The sequence below is a fragment of the Bos mutus genome, chromosome 7 (genome assembly GCF_027580195.1).
Source record: "Bos mutus isolate GX-2022 chromosome 7, NWIPB_WYAK_1.1, whole genome shotgun sequence".
NCBI classification, from domain to species: Eukaryota; Metazoa; Chordata; class Mammalia; order Artiodactyla; family Bovidae; genus Bos; species Bos mutus.
The window spans coordinates 41,816,927-41,839,479 of record NC_091623.1 but is presented as its reverse complement, the minus strand read 5'-3'; the positions used below and the strand labels follow the sequence as shown (position 1 = coordinate 41,839,479).

General features: G+C 39.7%; 1 protein-coding gene across 1 annotated transcript; it reads left to right on the top strand.

The window, feature by feature from the left end:
• Positions 1 to 261: 261 nt before the first annotated feature.
• Positions 262 to 20,706, top strand: STARD4 (StAR related lipid transfer domain containing 4). Its single transcript, XM_070373212.1, has 7 exons — positions 262 to 378; positions 6,112 to 6,237; positions 8,352 to 8,465; positions 9,423 to 9,472; positions 14,103 to 14,229; positions 15,137 to 15,251; positions 16,142 to 20,706. The coding sequence occupies exons 3-7, from the start codon at positions 8,361 to 8,363 to the stop codon at positions 16,369 to 16,371; spliced, it is 627 nt and encodes a 208-aa protein (XP_070229313.1). The 5' UTR covers positions 262 to 378; positions 6,112 to 6,237; positions 8,352 to 8,360; the 3' UTR covers positions 16,372 to 20,706.
• The last annotated feature ends 1,847 nt before the right edge of the window (positions 20,707 to 22,553 follow it).

Genomic DNA, 22,553 nt, shown 5'->3' with positions numbered 1-22,553 from the left:
GCCGCCCCGTCCGGGCCAGGCCCGCAGGGGCCGGGCTGGAGCTGGGGGCCGGGCTAGTGCCGACTCACACCCTGCGCGGAGTCGGCCCACCCGCGGCCACCAACCCGCAGGCCGCGCGCCGCCGCCGCCCGCCAATCCCAGCTGACGCGCGTCGGCCTGCCGGCTTCTGCCCCGGAAGCGCCGGGGCGAGCGGGGGCGGGGCGGGGAGGGGCGGGGCTCTGCTCGCCCCCCCCGGAAGACGTACGGCCTTCCAATAGGTGGCTGCCGTCCGCGCCGGGCGCCCATTGGCCGAGGGGGCTTCGGCGGGCGGGGCCGAAGGGAGCGGCACGAGTCGACCCCGGGCGCCTGGTCGCGTCTTGGTCCGAGGAGCGCCCTAGGGTGAGTGGCGGAGTCGAGGCGGGGGCGGAGGGGTGGCGGGGCGTCCTCCTGGGGCTGTCCCGGCAGGGGCCTCGGGAAAGGCAGGCTGCGTCCGGGGGGGACACCCTGGAGGGACCGGGCTCTGCACCCGCTCCCCGGCGCTCGGGCGCCGACAGGCACCTTGTGTGTTAAATGCGGGAGCGGCGGCGAGCGCCCCAGGGCCGAGCGAGGCTCTCTGAGGGCGCCCCTGCGGTGGACAGCGTTCCCGCGCCCCCGGCGGTGCACGGACGCCGAAAGGTGCGCGCCTTCACGCCGGGCGTCGGCGGAGACACTAAGGGGCAGTGTTTTCCGAGTGCTCATTGTGTTCCAAATTCGGTACTAAAAGTATTAATTCGGAATTCCTCAATAAATTAATGGTGCTGCTGTCCCCAAATTGCAACTAGGAAAGATTACCTGACATTTTTTAGGTTCAAGAGCCTAGACAAAACACAGCAAATTCAACATGTTGTCACATTTTTAACGTAGAGGCTCTTGGAGCCTGTAATCAGCTTCCAGTGTTTTACAAAGTAGCCCTTTAATCTCTGAAGGCAGAGGTCATGGGTTGGAATTCTTGCTCCATCACTTATTGGCTGTGTGATCTTGGACAAGAGACAATCTCCGTATTGATACTTTCTGTAAAATATAATAGTAGGGAAGGCTCTTAAGGTTATTTATGAGGACTAAATGAAAGAATACAGTTTAAAGTGGCCAGAAAGATTGATCATGTAGTAAATAATAAATGTTAGCCATTATTTTTTTTTAATAAAGGATTAGAGTATTATGAGCTTGAATATTACTTGGACTCAAAGCTGTGACATTGTTAGAATTTAATGTTAAGTTTTGTACAAGTCTCACTGGTGTTGTAAACTGTGTCCTAAAATAAGCCAAGTGAAAGTCGCTCAGTCGTGTCCCCGACTCTTTGCGACCACATGGATAGTCCACGGAATTCTCCAGGTCAGAATACTGGAATGAGAAGCCTTTCCCTTCTCCAAGGGATCTTCCCAACCCAGGATCAAACCAGATCTCCTGCATTGCAGGCAGATTCTTTACCAGCTGAGCCACAAGGGAAGCCCAAGAATACTGGAGTGGGTAGGCTCTCCCTTCTCCAGTGGATTTTCCTGACTCAGGAATCCAACCCGGATCTCCTGCTTTGCAGGTGGATTCTTTACCAACTGAGCTATGAAAGTGAAAAGTGAAAGTTAAAGTCGCTCAGTTACGTCCTATTGTTTACAACCCCATGGACTGTATAGGCATGGAATTCTCTAGGCCAGAATACTGGAGTGGGTAGCCTTTCCTTTCTCCAGGGTTTCTTCCCAACCCAGGGATGGAACCCAGGTCTCCTACATTGCAGATGGATTCTTTACCAGCTGAGCCACAAGGGAAGCCCCTAAAATAAGCCAAAGTGAACAATGAATCAGAGGTGTATCCATTACATTGCAGGAGGCTTCCTTCCCTGTTGTATTCTTGCTAGAGCTAGTCTCAAAAATGAGAAACTGTTGTACTTGAATAATTGGAAAAACTGAATTACTAATTCAGAATTGATCAGAAATTAAGCATATGCTGAAATTTTTATGTTAGATAGAAAATATAATTTAATTTACATGGCCTTGGTTTGTACAACTTGGGGAAAATCTATGGAATGTTAAATTTAAGCTGTTCACATAAATGAAACCCACATCAATCAGGTAATGGAAGGTAAAGCAATTCTGATATGAACTTCTTTAATAACTGAATTCTGACTTAACATACTACATAAGTACAAACAGATTTTTATGGCATTCACTTTTCTTTAAAGGTTAAAATGTTTATTATGTTCCATATATGACTTCCCTTGTAGCTCAGTTGGTAAAGAATCTGCCTGCAGTGCAGGAGACCTGGGTTCGATCCCTGGGTTGGGAAGATCCCCTGGAGAAGAAATGGCAACCCACTCCAGTATCCTTGCTTGGAAAATCTCATGGACAGAGAAGCCTGGTGGGCTGCAGTCTATGGGGTCTCAAAGGGTCGGGCACGACTGAGCGACTAACACTTACTTATTATGTTCCATATATAATTGAAACCTATGGCCATTTCACTGATGTTTGACAAAAATTGATATTGTATTGGTCAAAGACTGATGCTGACAGAAGGCCTCAAGAAAATGTTTAACTTGTAAAGGCTGCCCACTCTATGATGGGAGCCACTGTCTACACTAGTGACCACTTTAAAAACATAAATATGGAAAACGTGAGCAAAAAGATTGGTAGCTCAGGTAATAAAGACTCTGACTGCAATGCATGAGACCTGGGTTGGATCCCTGGGTTGGGAAGATCCCCTGGAGTAGGAAATGGCAACTCACTCCAGTATTCTTGCCTGGAGAATTCCATTGACAGAGGAGCCTGGTGGCCTACAGTCCATGGGGTCACAAGAGTCAGATACCACAGCAGCTAACAGAAGGAAAAAATATAGACAGACATTACTTAGCACTTGGCTGAAGCTGAAACTCCAGTACTTTGGCCACCTGATGTGAAGAACTGACTCATTGGAAAAGACCCTGATGCTGGGAAAGATTGAGGGCAGAAGGAGAAAAGGACACCAGAGGATGAGATGGTTGGATGGCATCACCGACTTGATGGACATGAGTTTGAGCAAGCTCCAGGAGTTGGTGATGGACAGGGAGGCCTGGCATGCTGCAGTCCATGGGATTGCAAAGAGTCGGACATGACTGAGCCATTGAACTGAACTGGTTATAAAACTGTCAAGAGTATATAACTTTTTATATGGAGCTGTTAGATTCTGGTGCAGTTGTAGTTTCTGTTTTCTCTGATGTATAACAGTTGGAGTTTGAGAGTTTATTATAAGGTCAAGTTAGGTTAGTCGGAGAAGGCAATGGCACCCCACTCCAGTACTCTTGCCTGGAAAATCCCATGGACAGAGGAGCCTGGTAGGCTGAAGTCCATGGGGTCGCTAGGAATCGGATATGACTGAGCGACTTCACTTTCATGCACTGGAGAAGGAAATGGCAACCCCCTCCAGTATTCTTGCCTGGAGAATCCCAGCGACGGGGGAGCCTGGTGGGCTGCCGTCTATAGTGTCTCACAAAGTCCGACACGACTGAAGTGACTTAGCAGCAGTAGCAGCAAGGTTAGTAAGAGGAATTCAGAATGGTATTCAAAACATTTCGTGACATTCTCCACAGGCAGAGATTGGAATAGGGCATATTGTGTTTTTTTTTTTTTTTTTTTCAATTAATGTGAATGTCCTCTTGTGTTAGGAAAGCCTCAAGACCTTGATAAGCCCAGTGTTGTTCCCCAACCCCCACCCCACCTTGGTCCATGAGAGATGCTCTGTATTACCTGTCCACACAAATGATCAGTTTAAAAAATAACTGTTACTCCCTTTTGGATTTAATCTTGATGAAGAAAATCCATGCAAGAGTTAACTGCCTGGTTAAATACTTCATGAGACTAGAAGAGAGATTTCCCAAGTTTATACTTAAACTTTCTTTTCTTCCTTTTCTACCTCCTCCACCACACCTAAAGAGGCCCGTTATCAGGAGTTTTTCACATTGAGGGGGAGCTGATGTAGTCTTAAGGGGGTGTCCAGGAGAGAAGAGTAGAAATTAGACAGTGGGCTTGGAAACGGACCCATAAACCACATTAAGGAATGTGAACTTTATATTATCCAGTAGGAGTGAATGATAACTAACGTAACCACCGTAAAAATTCAGATTCTCATCTTTATAGGTAGTTTTTTATTGCTTACTTTTTGTGTGCTAGATTTGCATAAATACAGTATGGTTTATGCTCACAGTAGCTTTCCACTTCACCTTTGATTTCTATCAAAGAGTTTTGAAAATACTTTTATCTGCCTGACAGAAATCTGGTAGGTGACCCTTGGATTTAAAGAATATTGTTTAATCAGCATGATCCCTGTAATAGATAAGTTAAATTTCCTTTGTAAGTCCTCTCAAGAACTTGTGTTTGTTTATAACATATGCTTTAATAAGGTCATTGTACTGGCTGTCAAGTTAGCAGTGTCTTGAGTGGAAAGAGGATCTATTCTTGACTCAGAGACTTTTTGAATCAGCTCATCCACTTTTAGTCTGTGGTTAGGATCTATAATTATTAAATATTTTGCACACTTTCACAGATCCTAAGTTTTGTATTATTGAATTTTCTCTATATACTTTTCCATGTTTCTGAAGGGATGTGCTGTGCTTAGTTGCTCAGTTGTGTCCGACTCTTTGAGACCCCATGGACTGTAGCCCGCCAGGCTCCTCCGTCCATGGGATTCTCCAGGCAAGAATACTGGAGTGGGTTGCCATTCCCTCCTCCAGGGGATCTTCCCAACCCAGGGATCAAACCCAGGTCTCCCACGTTTCAGGCAGATTCTTTACCCATTTAGCCACCACAGAAGCCCTCTGAAGATATATGCCACCCCAAAATATCCTACTTCAGAAAAGAGGTTATTTTGAGCTGAAGGCAATTAAGAAGCAGCAAAAGCAGAAAGAACTATTTTTCCTTCCACTATCTGCCTAAAAGTAGGACACAAATTTCCTTTTGGGAAGGACTGACTTCTCTCCTGTACCAGGAGAATAACTGCTATCATTGGCGACAGAAATTTGGCACTGAGATGGTCTACACAGTGAAACTTTACTAAAATAGCCTTTATCTTTTATTATTCTTCCTCATATATTTATTTTGCCATAATTTACCACCCCTAGAAGCTCAAACCCCCTTGCCCTTGTCTTGTCATTTTTCCGCAGTTTATCACCTTTTTTTAAAATGATGTATAAACTCCACATGTAACTGCTTCTCTTTGCACATAGAAATTAAATATTGTCATCAAGTACGTTTTGTTTGCGTTTTTTTCTGTTTATCTTTTGTCAGTTTAGTTTGCACATCTCAGGATAGATCATCAGAGAATAGAGAAGAAGCTTTTTTTCCTTTCCTGAACTTCTGTATCATTTTCATGTTTTATCATGTTTAATGGCTTTTATGCTCTGGTTTGTGCTGTTTAAATATTACCTATAGCACTGACTTATTTTTGTCACTTTAGTTTTCAGATTAGTGGTTGTCACTCCTGACTGCATAACAGAATGATCTCTGAGGCTTTTTAAAGGACCTAGTTTTCTGGGGCCTGTTCCAGAACAGACCCACTGAATCAGACTATCTGGCTGAGGTCCATGAAATCTAATATCCAAAATCAGTGTCACAGAAAACCAGAGGCAAACACACATTAGAGTGGAAAGGCAAATCTTATTCAGTGACTGTTGCAATAGTGGAAAAGAGACCTTGGGATAGAACTAGGCTTCATTCTGAATACAGCAAGGGCAAATGGGGGTGGATAGCCAGGGAGCAAGGTGGGTGTCAGTGAATAAAAAATTACTAAGGGGTATTGCCCTAAAGCAACTTGGCAGGATTCTTGCTAAAGGCAGGCTAGGGTGATAAGATTGAAAGTGGGATAAGGAAGTTTGAGGGTAGGGGATTTCATTCAACTGACTCAGCAGGACTCTTGCGGAAACTGGACTATGGGGTCCAAGGACAGGCCCAAGAGCTGGCATGTGTGCTGCCCAGTCGTGTCCGACTCTTTGCGAACCTGCGGACTATAGTCCGCCAGGCTTCTCAGTCCATGGGATTCTCCAGGTAAGAAGACTGGAGGGGTTGCCATGCCCTCCTCAAGGGGAATCTTCCTGACCCAGGGATCAAACCCGCATCTCTTACATCTGCATTGCAGGTGGATTCTTTACCACTAAGCCACCAGCTTCCCAAGGGCTAGGCCTCATCGCGAAGAGGACTCAGAGGAGCCTGACCAAGGAGAGAGTCTTTGTCAGCATCAACAACTACTGCAAATTATAGCAAGGTAATTCTGATATGTGCATCTGTGATGAGAACTGCATCCTTATTCCCACAGAGGTGTGAGCCTTGTTACTCCATTTAGATCTTTTCCAGCAGTAACTTCGTGATTTGTAAATGGACAGCTTTCTCCAAGGCCTTTTCTTCCTTAGCCTTTTACTGGAGAGTATCATGGCACCAAAAGGAGAGAAGTTAGTTAATTCATGTTCTGAAGCAAATACACTTCAATAAATATTAAGGGGCTGCTGTGTTTCAGACAGTGTTCTATTTGGTGGGGATATAGTAGTTAAAAAGCAGACATGGGCCCACCCCTCTATTAGTAAGGGACATGGTAGTCAAAGAGTAGAGTATAATGTGTGTGTGTTCAGTCGTGTCTGATTCTTTATGACCCCATGGACTGTAAACTGCCAGGCTCCTCTGTGGGATTTCCCAGGCAAGAATATTAGAGTGGGTTGCCATTTTCTTCTCCAGGGGATCTTCCTGACACAGAGATCGAACTCAGGTCTCTTGTGTCTCCTGCATTGGCAGGTGGATTGTTTACCACTGAGCCACCTGGGAAACCCAGAATATAGTATATCAGTAAGTAAACAAGTTAGTTTCACATAGTGATACACTATGCAGAAAATAAAAGAAGGGTATTCTAGTGATTTGGGGAATGTTGTGTTAAGGATAGGAGGTTTAAACTGAAATTGTTACTACAGGCTGTTACGAGTCACGCTCAGATTTGGGATCTAGTAATCCAGGCAGAGAAGTAATGGCAAGTACAAAGGCCCAGAGTCAGTGACGAGCTGGACAGGAAGAAAACCAGTAGGAGAGGAGCACTGAAGGCAGTGGTGTGTGGTGAACCTCCTGATATCTATGGGGGTGATTCTAAGGCTTTTAATCTTGAGCAGCTGGCTCAATTATCATTTTAATAGTAAAATTAGTAAGACATGTAAGACTGAGGCAGATTGAAGGAAGCCTGGAGAATGAAGAGATGCCCATTAGGCATGAAGCTGTAAATAGGCTTTTGGAGCTGGGACTTTGGATCTGTGTTTGTGTGTGTGTGTGTATCCGTTTTTCCCTTCGTGTGTGTGTCTGTCTGTTTTTTTCCCTCCCTCTTCTTTCCACTTGGGCCTTTGCACACAGCAGCCTCAGGGTAACTGCATTCCTTGTGTGCTTGCTTGTTTATCGGAGGCTCCTGGAGTGATCATTCTCAGAGACATCCAGAGACTGCATGGACTTCTTTAAGCTAGCTGCAGAAGCCATGCAGTGTCACAGACTCATCAGAGAATCTGTAGCAATGTTCTACAATGATTACATTATAGAATCCCTCATTATTTTCTTTCAAGTTTAGTTATCATTTCCCTTTCAAAGTATTGCTGAACGATAACTTTTCTTTGCAACTATTAAACATTCCTCTTTATATAGTTAAATTATTGCCTTAAAACTATAAACCACTTATTTATGCTGTATTGGTAGCTCAAAGGTCTTCATATCACCTCTTTTGTTACACAGATACCTCACTGAATCGTGTGACATTTCATCAAATAAAATATTGAAGTCAGTAGAATTCTTGAGACTTTCGAAATTCTTTGGAGGTCTCTAGCCCTATCTCCCCCCTCCCCCAGCCCTGTCCTTAAAAGATGTAAGATGTTTCCATTTGCGTTTGTCATTTATTTGCTAGAATGAGTGCTATACCTGTTGGATGGTAAAATGAAAATTTTCAGTTGCTAAAACTCTAAGGACTTTTAAAAGAGTTTATACCTTGTATGTTATTTTTGTGTTTTGGAAAGAGCAGTTTTTTTGTTTTGTTTTTTTAAGTTACTTGAGTTTTTTAATTTATTCCTTTTGGTTCAATTCTATTAGAAAAGGAAATAGGATTATATCTTCTTTTTTATATGAGGATTTTAATAACACAAGATATATGATTCTTATCCCTTTGTGTTCCACATCCTGGAATCTTTGAGGAAGGAGCCATGCACAGGGATTCTGATTACTGACTTGGGGTGAGGTCCATATGTAGGTGTCTGTACAGCTCCCGGAGGACTTTTTTTATGATGTCAGATTTGAGACCTCCCCCCTTCATCTGCTGCATCTAACGCTGGTATTTGCTGATGATAATCTTAGTCTCTGTAACAGGAAAAACAAATGGAAGCCCTGCCCGATGCAGCTGCTTTGGCGACTAGACTTAAAAACACTCTTACCCAGTACCACAGCCTTGAAGATGAAAAGTGGCGAGTTGCTAAGAAGACGGTAAATTAATTACATTGTTTGTGTTTGGGGTCTGTCTTCTAATGAGCTGGTGGATGGCTTTCCAAATGGTATAGCAAAACATGGACCACACTTTAGATGCCTGTGCAGGATAGGTGAGTGGGTCAGTAAAGCTGGTGGTTTCATAGCTCACAGAGGAGGAACAGCAATCCTGCACTACTGTCGTTAGCTCTTCAGATAATGGACACAAGAACAGACTCATGGCAACAAGATTGTAAAGAGCAGCCTCTCAGGTCAATAAATAAAACATGTCATCGTCAATTTAAGAAAGGAAAGCATAGTAATTGATAGTTTGAAATCATTTCAGATATTTTAACAAGCCTGTGAGGATGGTCCGTTAGTATTCTTTTTTTCACCAGTATGACTTACCCAAACTGTCACATAGTTGAGTGTTGACAGAGCCAACCCTAGAAACCAGGACTCTTCCATTTAAGTGCTTTAGCTATTCTGATATTCAGAATTTCTTACGAGATGATCTGGAAAAAAATGTCGGGACTGATTCAGGGTAGTACTGTCATCACGGATGTGAATTGCTTAATTTTAAAAAGATATATGAGCAAATTCAGAATTATATATTTAACATTTCTATTATCTTAGATTAAATTCTTCAGTAATGGTAAATAGATAAGATTGTAATAATGCAAATAATGGCCAGTGAGAGTGCCATCACCAGATCTTAGTGTTTGGGTGTCTTTAAGCTACTGAAAAACCTTTTTCTAGGGGTCTGTAATTTAAGTAAGATGTGTGGTACTTTAGGATACAGAAAAAATTCAGATACGAATTATATGATGGTATGAGTGACTTGTATGTATTTCTTTGAATGTTTGCTTAGGTTTTATTTTCATGCAAAGCTAATGCTGTAGACTTTATGAAATTGTCAGTTTTATATCCAGGTTGCCACCTATAGTTTATCCCTATACACTGTTTTTATTTTTATAGAAAGATGTAACAATTTGGAGGAAACCTTCAGAAGAATTTAATGGATATCTGTAAGTAATTCTTGTAGTTTTATATAGCTCTTAAGATACTGCTAAACTTCAAATGTATATACACATATACTCATGATCGCTAAATGATCATTGCCAGTAAAGTTTGGCTTTTGCTTTTAAGATTTTAAACTTTGTGAGAAGAAAATCATATTATGCATTCAAAGCTTTAAAATGTCTGTGTCCCTGGTGAATAGAGTTGGTTGTTTTGGGAATCGTAAATCATGGTATAGCTGGTAAAATCTTAATTTCTTACTGTGGTATGTAAAATACTTCTAATATTCTTTTGCATTTATTCAGTACTGTAGCATATTTTGCTTTAAGAATTTGTATTGAAGAAATAATTGGAAATTAATAATTATTTAAGTACTTGTCTCTTCTGTCACATTACTTAAAACATTAAAAATTATAAACAACCTGAATAATCAGTAGTTAAGGAATGATTAAATTATAAAATGTGCTATTTTACAATCTTTAGAAACCATATTTTCAGATGTTATTTAAAAACATAAAAAATGTTAAAGATATAATGAAAAATGAATACAGCAGAGTACTAAACTGTATGTAGCACAGTCATAGGTTGACTTGAACTGTATTTTTATATTAAAATGTTTTTATTTAACACAAAAGTATATACCTCTAGATGCCAGTTTTATGTGTGATTTTTGTTTATTTATTTTTGGCATATAGTAGAGTATGAATTATGTCTTTAACCAGTAAAAAAATATATATTGTTTTTTAAAGCCAGTGCAGATAGGTGACTTGTGTAATTGGAGTGGGATATTCATATTCTGGGGGCTTGGGACTTTTTAAAATGAAACTATTGACCACACTTTCTACGTACAGAATGTTTTGAAGTGTATTACCAAAGATGCATTTCCAGAAAGGTAGGTTGTACAGTATTTATGAGAAGGACAGGGACACTAGAGTTGGATTAAACACTGTAAGCAAGTGTGGAAGTTAACCCTTTAGATCAGTAACTCCCCGCAGGGGCTGAAAAAGTTTAAAAGTGGCTGGGGGCACTGTGCTCAGTGATAAAAACTCACAGAAGAGCTGATACCTGGGCTGAGCCAGAAAGAACAGACAGGTGTTTCTTAGGGAATGAGGCAGAGAGAACTGCACTCAATCACATTAACACAGATGGCTTCCAGGTAGATGGGAAACACTGAGACAGTTTGTTTACAGAATTTAGGCTTCCTTGTTGTCTCAGACAGTACAAAATCTGCCTGCAATGCAGGAGACATGGGTTCGATCCCTGGGTCAGGAAGATCCCCTGGAGAAGAGAATGGCAACCCACTCCTGTATTCTTGACTGGAGAACTCCATGGACAGAGGAGCCTGGTGGGTTACAGTCCAAGGGTCACAAAGAGTCGAACACGACTGAGCGACTGACTTTTTTTTTACAGAAATTCAAGTTGTGTTTATATAGTTGGAACATAAAGTATGGGAATGAGGAGAGCACGTCTGAAGGACTTTTGAATTCTTAAACCAAGGAGTTGAGTTTTGTATTTATCCTCTGCTCAACCCAACCCTCCCAGGTCCTCAAAGGATTTTGTATTTATTATGGTAACAGTTGTGAGAGACAGATATGAGCGTAGAAAGTTTAGAGAAGAGCTTGTATCCTGGGAGACCACGGCTGGCTTCTTAAAGTGTCCCTATGATTGTATACAAAGTTTTCTGACAATGTATATTCCTGGGAAGAGATCTGTGGCTTTTTTCAGATTCTTAGAGTTATATGATCAGAAGAGCTAGAATCTCATGCAGTATTGAGTTGGACACAGAGTTCCCAGAGTAAGGACACAGCAGGGGAGCTGAAAAGGACAAATGGACTTGAAAGAGATCTGATGGTGACGGTGGCGTAATGATGACAGTGGTGATGATAACTAACATCTGTCGAAACCTACATGTTGTTCTGTGCACTTAATGTTTAGAAAGTCATCTTGATAAAACTTTCTAGTTCTGACTGTTGGAATGGGGTTAAGAGAAAAAGAAGTGTTGAAGTTGAAACCCAGATTTCTAATTTGGGTGCCTGAATTAATTTGTATTACCCACCCCTACCCTCTACCCTCATCCCAAGTTAGAGAACCTAGGCGAAAGAGCAGATTTAGGATGGAGGGTAATATAAGCTTGAGCTTGAGATATTTGCAAACTGATAAAAAGCTTCAGATGCTTAAAAAAGAGAAAAAAGCCCTCCCAAAACAATGCTAGTTAGAGCCAGTCTGTCTCTTTTTCCTTTCTTTCTCACAGGTAACTACTGTCTTGAAGTTGTAGTATTCGTGCTTCATACTTGGGCCGTATATGTGTGTGTTTCGTTTAGTAATACGTTTTAATTGTTCCTGTCGATGCTATTTCAGTTTGCCCATGCTGCTACATGCTGATCTGTGCTTCAGTTCTATATTCATGTACCACAGTGTGTTCATCTGTGTTTGCAAATTTGCCTACTGATACATTTTTAGGTTGTTGTCAATTCTTCTCTATAGTATGCTTCTTGGTACACGTCTCCTTCTGCGCCTGTGTATCATTTTCTTGGGTATGTACCTGTTGTCAAACTGTTCTGTAAAGTAGTGATAGCACTTTGAGAGATGTCATTTTCTTCCATTCTACACTTGTTATTAACTTCTTAATCTCTGGCAGGATGGTATCTTGGCTAGTAATTATTTAACTATGAGTGATATTGAGCATCTTTTCTAGGTTTATTGATCTTTCAGGTCACTCTTGTCCTTTGTCCATCTTTTCTTTGGATTGTCTTTATCTCGTTTTTTGAACAATGGTTCCAACAAAGGTCGTCTAGTCAAGGCTATGGTTTTTCCAGTAGTCATGTATAGATGTGAGAGTTGAACTATAAAGAAAGCTGAGTACCGAAGAATTGATGCTTTTGAACTGTGGTATTGGAGAAGATTCTTGAGAGTCCCTTGGACTGCAAGGAGATCCAACCAGTCCATTCTGAAGGAGATCAGCCCTGGATATTCATTGGAAGGACTGATGCTGAAACTCCAATACTTTGGCCACCTGATGTGAAGAACTGACTCATTGGAAAAGACCCTGATTCCAGGAAAAGATTGAAGGCGGGAGGAGAAGGGGATGACAGAGGATGAGATGGTTGGATGGCATCACTGAGTCAATGGACATGAGTTTGAGTAAACTCTGGGAGGTGGTGATGGACAAGGAGGCCTGGTGTGCTGCATCCATGGGGTCACAAAGAGTCGGACATGACCGAGCAACTGAACTGAACTGAACTGAACTGAATTATATATCTTCTATAATAAGTATGTGCTGTGCTGTGCTAAGTCACTTCAGTCATGTCCAGCTCTTTGCAACCTTATGGACTGTAGCCCATCAGTCTCCTCAGTCCGTGGGGTTCTCCTGGCAAGAATACTGGAATGGGTTGCTGTGCCCTGCTCTAGGGGATCTTTCTGACCCGGGGATCAAGCCTTCATCTCTAAAGTCTCCTGCACTGGGTGCAGGCTCTTTACCACTAGCACCACCTGTTATGGGCTTCCCTGGTGGTTCAGACGGTAAAGAATCTGTCTGCAACGCAGGAGACCCACGTTTGATCCCTGGGTCAGGAATATCCCCTGGAGAAGGAAATGGCAATTCACTCCAGTATTCTTGCCTGGATAATCCCATGGACAGAGAAGCCTGGCAGGCTCCAGTCCATAGGGTCACAAAGAGTTGGACACAGCTGAGCAACTGCTGCTGCTAAGTTGCTTCAGTCATGTCCGACTCTCTGCGACCCCATAGACGTCCCCTGTCCCTGGGATTCTCCAGGCAAGAACACTGGAGTGGATTGCCATTTCCTTCTCCATGAGCAACTAAGAAGCAGCATCTAAGTACATGTGTGTTACACTTATATTCTTCCAGTCTGTGACTAGTTTTTAAAGAAATTACTTATTTTGTCATTTGTAGTATGCAAGTTTTTAGTTTTAATCATCTTGTGTTATTTCTGTTTTATGTATTCAAATAATCGTTCTGTATCCTGAGGTTACAAAGATAGTAACTTACATAATTTTCTCAAAGTTTAAAAATTTTACCTTTTATATAGTGGTATTTAGTCTATCTGGAATTGTCTTGACTGATATGAAGCAAGAATTCAGATTTATTTTCTCTATTAGGATAACTATTGTATCCATACACCATTTATGAAATAGTACATCTTTTTCCTACTGATATGGACTGTCACCTTTGAAATATGTTAAGTTCTGCTATTATTCATGAGTCAGTCCTCGGTGTTCTATTCCTGGGTGACCTATTTTTCCATTCCTAATAAAAAGTTTTTGAAAGTCAGGCTAAAACATGGATATACTAATACCATGTTAGAGCGTATCTGAGAAAAGAACAGCATAGAAAGTAATGAAGCATTACGGTGTTCTGCAGACTATTCTTGGCTACACCATAACATGAAGGTACTTACTATGTTCATAATGCAGAAGATAGCCTTCAGATCTCCTATTAGATCTTTAGAATACATTCTGATGGAATAATTGATAGAACCTATTTATCAGACAAGTTGTAAGGATTTACTCTTTTCGAAAAATCTTCACTAAATTTCACTTTTTTTGAAGTGAACTGTGAACTCTGAGAGCATACTGAAATTTTTCATTCCAATAGCATTTGACTTTAATATTTTTCTCCAGCTTCAAAGCCCAAGGTGTGATAGACGACCTTGTCAATAGTGTAATAGACCATATACGCCCAGGTCCCTGTCGCTTGGATTGGGACAGCTTAATGACCTCTTTGGATATTTTGGAGCACTTTGAAGAGGTATTTGTTTTGAAACGTTACTTCGGATTGTGTGTGTGTCTGTGTGTGTCGTGTGTGAGACTGTGTGTGCGCGAGTGCTCAAGTGCACGTGAACGTGTATGCGCGCTTGCATCCACTATTATATTCATTGCTTTGAGACTAAGTAGTCATGGCAAAGAGCTCTAATGAGTGTTAGAACTGAGTTTGTTTTTTGCAATAGCTTTATCCTTTCTGCTTGAGAAAATTATGTCTTTGATTGTAAAACTTTGAGGTTCTGAAATCTAAAATTCTGAAGATACCACCATCATATTCAGTTTTCTAGGTAATAGTATGTAGGTTTTCCATTAATATTAAGCCAAGATCAAAGAAAAAAATGCCGCCTTTGGTATTAAAGAAGTAGGTAACCAAAGTGGCTTTTTCTGTTTTATTAATTCATTTCTTGCCATGTTTTAATCAAAGTACTTGTGGATTTTATCTTACACATCTACAGTCTACACTGCCTGCTTCCACTTATCATGTAGGATACGAGGTGCTGTTTTGAAAGAGAGATTTGGATTATGGGTAACTTACCTCTGCACTTTGATTGTATATCCTGCACATGTCCATATAGAACAGTGAGATACAGAATAGATTTCTAAATCTGTCAGAATCACTATAAGAAATGCTGTTAGTAATCATTATAACACATTTTAGTGAGTGTTAGTGTTTTACTGCATTGGAGAAGGAAATGGCAACCCACTCCAGTGTTCTTGCCTGGAGAATCCCAGGGACGGGAGAGCCTGGTGGGCTGCCGTCTATGGGGTCGCACAGAGTCGGACACGACTGGAGTGACTTAGCAGCAGCAGCAGTGTTTTACTACAGGTTAACTTATGTGAGTCTGCGTCTGTATTTCCTGCAGCACTAACAGCTGTTTGCTGTCCTCTTTCAGAACTGCTGTGTGATGCGTTATACAACTGCGGGTCAGCTTTGGAATATAATCTCCCCAAGAGAGTTTGTTGACTTCTCCTATACTGTGGGCTATAAAGAAGGGCTTTTATCCTGTGGTAAATGTCTCAAAACCTCTTACTTTCTCTCAGTTTGTTTTAAATTTTGAGTTTTCTAGGCTGGATAATTCTTTCTACACAAGATATATTTTCAGCCTTCATGGTTGTTTTATAATCAATAAGCTTGGTTTGCACATGTTAAACCTTAGGGATGAAAGTAACAATATCAGGAAGGGTTTTGCAGTCTTTCTGATGAGTTTTTGTTCCCCATTACATAGTACCCTTCATCCCACAGCTAACAAATATGGGTCACATGACTGCCTCCAAGAAAGGGGTCTTGTCAGTGGGTTTCCTTCTAAGTCACTCTCAAGAAATAGCTTCTTGGTCATATACTCTAAAAAAATATGCTCGGCATGTGCTAGAATATTTTTCCTTCCTTGGTCTGTGTAGTAATTTTCTTTTCAAAATTAGAAATACTATTAGAAGGCTCATGCTTTTGAAAATATATCTGTAGGTAAACTAATGTTTTTGTATGAACAGTGTATATTTGAGTTGGCAGTTTTAGGTACACATCTACCTGTTTACTCTCAGTCATCAGAGCCAGGTTGGATGTGGCGGTGCCTGTGGGAGCAAGGGTGGCACCGCAGGTTTGATTCTCGGTGCCTGGGGCCCACTGCGACGGGAAGGTTCATGTTTTCCAGGGAGTTACCAAGATGACATGCCGTTTATTCTGAAGGGATTAGAACTTTCCCTATTATACATCTACCAGGCTCTGTCAGAATTCTACTTGGTGATTATCTTTTTCATTCTTCCACGGTCACTCTTGGGGCTTAATTTTCATCTACATGGATAAGAATGTTTAAATAAGCAATCTGATAATATTTTTAATGAGAGTTTTAGATTAATGTCAGTCATTGCTATTAATAATCTTATTTTAAATTGCCTTGTAGGGATAAGTCTTGACTGGAGTGAAAAGAGATCAGAATTTGTTCGTGGATATAACCATCCCTGTGGTTGGTTTTGTGTTCCTCTTAAAGAGAGTCCAAGCCGGAGTCTTTTGACAGGCTATATTCAGACGGATCTGCGTGGAATGATTCCCCAGTCTGCAGTAGATACAGCTATGGCAAGCACTTTAATCAACTTCTATGGTGATTTACAAAAAGCCTTACAAAAGGCATAATTTGCTTAAACTTACAGTAGTAGTATATTCTCCAAATCAACTCCATCTCTTAGCTGCATGGCTCATAAAAAATCATCCTTCCCTCTCTTCTGCATAGCCTGTAGAAAATTTTCAGATGGTTTTGGTTTATTTTATTCAGAAAGTAGCTAGCTAGCTAGAGTGAGCATCTCAGTTTCCCTAAACAGTTGTTTGCACATTGTTTGGAATGGTAGTGTGTCTAGGAATGGAGAGGATGACAGAAATTCACCAAGAAATAGATATAGGTCTTTGACATAAACTCTCAAGAAATTGAATCGTGCCTCAGTAGGAATATTTTGGCTGCTTAGAAATTAAGAGAAAGCAAAGCTTCTTGCTGGTAGGTTAAAATCACCTGTTTTAGAGCTTTATAAACATTCTGTAAAAGTTTTAACTTTGGAGGAAGTTGTATATTAACGTTTTACTATATGTATGCTCTATGAGTTTAACAATATCTTGGACTAAAGAAAAACTACTTTTCTCTATTCCTAAAGATGAACTTCACTGTTGACTTGAACGACTTTAAATATTGAAAATATCAGAAAGAAGAATAGGTATCCTAATGCAATCAGTTTTGATACCTAGATAACTATTTTGTAGATATCTTTAAAAATATATTTGTATCTTTATGTGCTCTTACTTTGGGAGTCTTAAAAGCCTTTATGCATGAATAAGACAGTGCAAAAAAACTGCCAGATATGTGCTGGGATACCACGTTGATTGAGCAATATTCTGGGGTGTGTGAAATGGGTGGTGGTATCCAGTACTAACCAATAGAGAATCATCTTTTTAGAAAGTTAGATTCAATGAATGTTTTGTACCTGTTTGAGTTTTAAATGTGTCATTCAAATCATAAATTACTCACTGTATCATACACATTCACAATTGTGATGTAGTATAACAAATGCATTCATAGATTTATACAAATGCCTGGATGAGTCATTTTATAGCTAGAATGGACTGTAATGTGCCCTTTGGTTCTGTGGCTACATTAAATGAACATTCCTGAATGATTTTAATATTCCAAGTGCTTTTTGGCATTTGCACTGTCTACCTAGTTTACATGTAAGTTGAGAACTTGAGGGAACTCAGTGTGTCTGTGCAAATTTTTATATTTATATTTGTGTATATGCACACATCTTGAAATCCATTTCAGTATTCAGTGTGAGTTATTTATGTGTTATTATTACTGTTCCCACTGTTTCATTTTCTCTTCTTTCTCTTGGGTTAATGTGGGATAAAGTGAGCTCTGGAAATAATATTAATATTTACTAGATAGACCTCAAAGTGGACTTCCCTGATGGCTCAGACAGTAAAGAATCTGCCTGAAATGCCGGAAACCTGGGTTCAATCCCTGGGTCAGGAAGATCCCCTGGAGAAGGGAATGGCAACCCACTCTAGTACTCTTGCCTGGAGAATCCCATGGACAGAGGAGTCTGGTGGGCTACAGTCCATAGGGTCGCAAAGAGTTGGATACGACTGAACAGCACTTTCACTTTAGACCAGGAAAAGCACAAAAACATTATGGTTCAATTGCATGAAGGTGTGATCTGTATGTTACTTTCCTGTGTTTTCCTGAGTGTTAAATAAAGCATAACTCATAGTTCTTCAGATCCATTTGAAAACAGAAAAAGTAGAGCTGATTTATTTTTATTTTTTTGCTATTGGAGATAATGTTCAAAACAAAAGGTGGCAGTACCATTATATCCATAGTGAATAATCTCACAAATTTTAGATTAAAAATAATTCATTTCAAGGTCTGATAGAAGCAATGCAAAAAATGATCTTATATTCTTAACTTGAAATTTATTAATCACCAATGTTTTTCCAGATTGACTACCCAAATTTTTGAGTTGTTGAATTCCTCTGCTACTTCTTTTTCTTGCAATAAGGAAAGAGAACTGAGGAGTTTAACTTTCAGCTTCCCTTAGAAATTGTTAAATGTTAATTTTGACTTAATCTATTGTCTTTTATTTGGTTTTAGTAGTGTAGAGTAGGAGGTTCCTTATACTCCAGTGTTCTGTCTAGCATTGCAGAATACCAGCAGGTGTCCAATTATAGGGTGCCCAGATTGGGTAAGGTTGCAACAAGATGTATATTACTATAAGGGCTATTATTGCCTAAGCTGGGTACTGCTAAAGGCAAATAAACTGTCCACTCTAAGCTACTCCGTGTTCTCTTGGTTTTTATAACTTAAACCTCCAACTAGTGATTCCATAATCCACTCTTGAATGAGGATCCTTGCAGGTAACAGGACCCTCATGGAAAAATTCATTCACAGTGTTGAGCCATCTGATGGATTGAAGGATCATATTTGAATTACCTGCAATTTACATACAGCTTCTGGATGGCACTTCTAGATGTGTAGCTATTACCACAGTCCAGTTTTAGAACATTTCTATCATTCAAATGATCTCTTTTACCTGTTGGTTGAATCATATATAAACAAAGTTTAGCACAGTTGTTTAGTATACAGATGATGATGAAAAAGAGCAGGTTTTGTTTGGTCTTGTACTCAAGAGTAGAAGTGTATTTGATTCTAAGCTCAAGAGCCTTGTGATAATAGGTTACATATGTTATGTCAAATACCACAGTGAGATGAAATTTAACAGTGTGGGTTGGGATTAATATTAACACATGTAATAGAATTTGATGTTTCTGTAGCCATGCAGTAGAATAGAAAAATAATGTGAGCCATAATTGTAGATGTCATTTAAATTTTTCTAGCGGCCACATTAAAAAATTAAAAGAATCAGTGGAAGTTAATTTTAATAGTATAGTTCATTTCACTCAGCATATCCAAAATATTATCATTTCAACATGTAATTTATAAAAATCTTTTAAGATAGCTTGCATTCTTTTGTACTAATTTTTTTATTTCTGGTATATATTTTACTAATTTGGGCTAGCCACATTTCAAGTTAATTTTAATAACTTAATAATACACAGTTCTGTATTAATCTACATATTAATTTGTCTTTCTATAAGATGTTGTAGGGAATTTCCTAGAATCACTCTCTTAAGTACAAAATCTTTTCTGGTCTCTGAAGCCTTCAGTGCTTGCTTTTAGTGTGCCCTAAGAAGTGTGAACTTCTTAACATTAGAAATAAATCAGTTAGAAATAAATATCAATTGTCAATAAAATAAAAATGATAGCCCAAAATATTTCCCTTTAAAGATAACAAACTTTTCATAGGACTGTTGATGGAATGAAAGAATATAATCTGCCTTGTGGCAATATGATTGATTATTTTCTCTAGCTTATAGCTAGTTTGTATTAGAAACACATGTATGTAGGAGATATTTGGCATAGTACTGTTTTCAGTACATACCTATTTTTTTTAGAAAGTTTCATACAAGAAGATAATTTATCATAAGTGATACTTTTCGCATGAATCTTTGATTATCTTTTGCATGTTAATCTTTGATTAATCCTTGAAGTTTAACAGAATACTCAGCAATAATAATTATGAGAATTTAGTGTTCTGCAGTTATAATATAAACTGCTAGCTGTTAAAGACAGATTGTTCATGTTAAAATTCTCTTCATTTTGTTGTTCACTGAGGTTGGATATATTTGAAACTGTAGATTTCTATATGTAAAAATATCTCCCAATAAAAAAATGCCTTTCTTTTCTCTCCTCCTTTCTTTTTCCTTCCTAACTGAAGAACATTTTATCATCACTCAGGTTGAATTAAATTAACATCTCAAGCTAAAAGCTCTGTAATTGAGGTTGCCTCTGGAGAATATAGGAAACATTGCACAATGCAAACTCCTAATGTCTGTTGAGCTTTTACGTATGAGTAATTCCCTTTGATGTAGATAAAAGCTTTACCTGTTTACTTTTAAGGACACACTAGCAGCATTTGAATCAGTTCTTAAAATCCAGTTTATACTGTGGATATCACAACCCTATGCATAAATTAACAGAACCCAGGGAAGCAAGGAGACTTGACTTAGACCTGTGTTACGTGTCCAGTCTGTCTCCCATGTCTTTCTTCTTCACCTTTCAGAAGGCGGGGATGGTAGGATCTGAGCTTAGAAGAAACATTAGATTAATCCCAGAGCACAGGAAATTGAAATAATATATTGTTGTTTCCAAAGATTTTACATGTATGGTTAAATAAAAATTCATTCCTTGGAATTAAATAAAAGCTGTATACCATATATAGATTTTATTTTTAAGAAGTTTGTATTTCTTTTATGAGCCAATATATAAAACTGGAACCTTTGTTAAACTAATAAGCATGTATTAATATAATAAAATGTAACTTATTAAATTTCTATGAAATATATCAATAAAATTTGTGCACACTCTTATATTGATTGTTGATACTTAGTTCCTTTAACCTTAATTGAATTTAAAGTATTAATTTATTTAGCTTCTTGAATTCTTAGAAAATTAACAGCAGGAAAATTAAGATTAATAATGCACATGCTAACCCTGCCAATGTTATATAAGTCACAATGCTGCTGAATTTTGATTTGCTGTTATATAGCAAGGATGGTGATATATTCTGCTGTTACTATAGTAACATATAGGTAAGGCTTATTGTACACATTTTTAAATAATTGTATTGATTAGCAGTTGTGATGATTTCATTTGGAGTTGAAAAAAGCTGGAAGTGACTACAAAGGAACTATTGATCTATATTGTAAGAAAGTAGTTAGAAATGCTGTGAGAAATATGCAATAGAAAATATGACTATTAAGTGGTTTAAACAAAGAGTCAGGAATTCCCTGGCAGTCTAGCAGTGGTTAGACTGTACTGTCCTTTCTGAGGGTAATCCGTGGTCGAGGAACTAAAAGTCACTCAGTTGTGTCAACTCTGCAACTCAGTCCTTGGAATTCTCCAGGCCAGAATACTGGAGTGAGTAGCCTATCCCTCCTCCAGGGAATCTTCCCAACCCAGGAATTGAACCCAGGTCTCCCACATTGCAGGTGGATTCTTTACCAGCTGAGCCACAATGGAAGCCCAAGAATACTGGAGTGGGTAGCCTGTCACTTCTCCAGCAGATCTTCCCAACCCAAGAATCAAATTGTCTCCTACATTGCAGGAGGATTTTTTACCAACTAAGCCATCAGGGAAACCCAAGATCCAGTAAGACACAGGCATGGCAAAAAAAGCAAAAAACCAAATAGGGAGTTTTCCTCATTTAATAAAGTTTGGTTATGGGTAATTATTCATGTTTACCATCAGCTCAAAGATGTTAGGGCGTGTTTCTGCAGTTTGCATCTTTCCCTCAGATACGATAAAGTGACCAACTAGCCCTGGACAGTACATGTGCATCAGGAAAGGAAGGAACGGGGAAGGCAGGGCACTAGTCATCTGGCTCTTATCAGGAAAGCAAATGCTTTTCCAGAGCCTCCAGTAGCTTTTCTTTGTAGTGGTCGGGTCACATGACTACCCCTAGCTGGGAAGGCAATGATTTCCAGCCTCTTGGAGGGAGTGTTGGTAATGACTGGCCAATTATAGCATGTCCATGGGCCACCTCTGGAAATTGTATCAAGTTCCTTTGAATGTCAGTGGGAAAGTGATAGACACACAAAGTAGAAATGAAAATTCACTGTGTGGTGAAACATTCACTGGACACCTTCCATATGGCAGATGCTACACAGCATCCTTAACTCGGGAAATGAGGTGAAGGAGCTTCCTCAGTAGGTTATTAATGGTTATGTCACATGGCATCCAGTGTGAATGACCTTTGTTTATATTACATTTCCACTTCTTGGAGCAAAGGGTCCACTATGGATGACGACTTCCACACCAGGAGACAGAAAATTGCTGGAAAACGTGAACTGCAAACCTGTCCTTGGAGATGGAGGGTGGTCCATGTCACTAGTGTTACCAGCTGTACAGGCAATTAGTGGGCTGTAGTATTCTGCCGAAAGAAAATACGGAAGAAGCGTAGTGTACGAACACCACATGGGCTTTTTACTCGTTATTTGGATGGTATTTTCTTTACCAGGAGCTTTACCTTCCTACTTAGGTTTTGCTTTAGTGACATACCTTAAGTACAAGCAGCTGATTTTTCATTAAAGGAAGTAGTCCAGAGATTGTGAAAAACAGGTTGAAATAAAAAGATGTTTTGTATTGTAAAAATGGACTTGCAGTTTTTTTCTCCAGCATTTCCCTTAATTAAGAAGTCATTGTTTAGGTGAGGATT

Coding starts and splice junctions, on each gene's coding strand:
- STARD4 (XM_070373212.1), top strand. CDS start 8,361: ATGGAAGCCCTGCCCGATGCAGCTGCTTTGGCGACTAGACTTAAAAAC. Junction 8,466..9,422: donor GGCGAGTTGCTAAGAAGACG/GTAAATTAATTA, acceptor TTATTTTTATAG/AAAGATGTAACAATTTGGAG. Junction 15,252..16,141: donor AGAAGGGCTTTTATCCTGTG/GTAAATGTCTCA, acceptor ATTGCCTTGTAG/GGATAAGTCTTGACTGGAGT.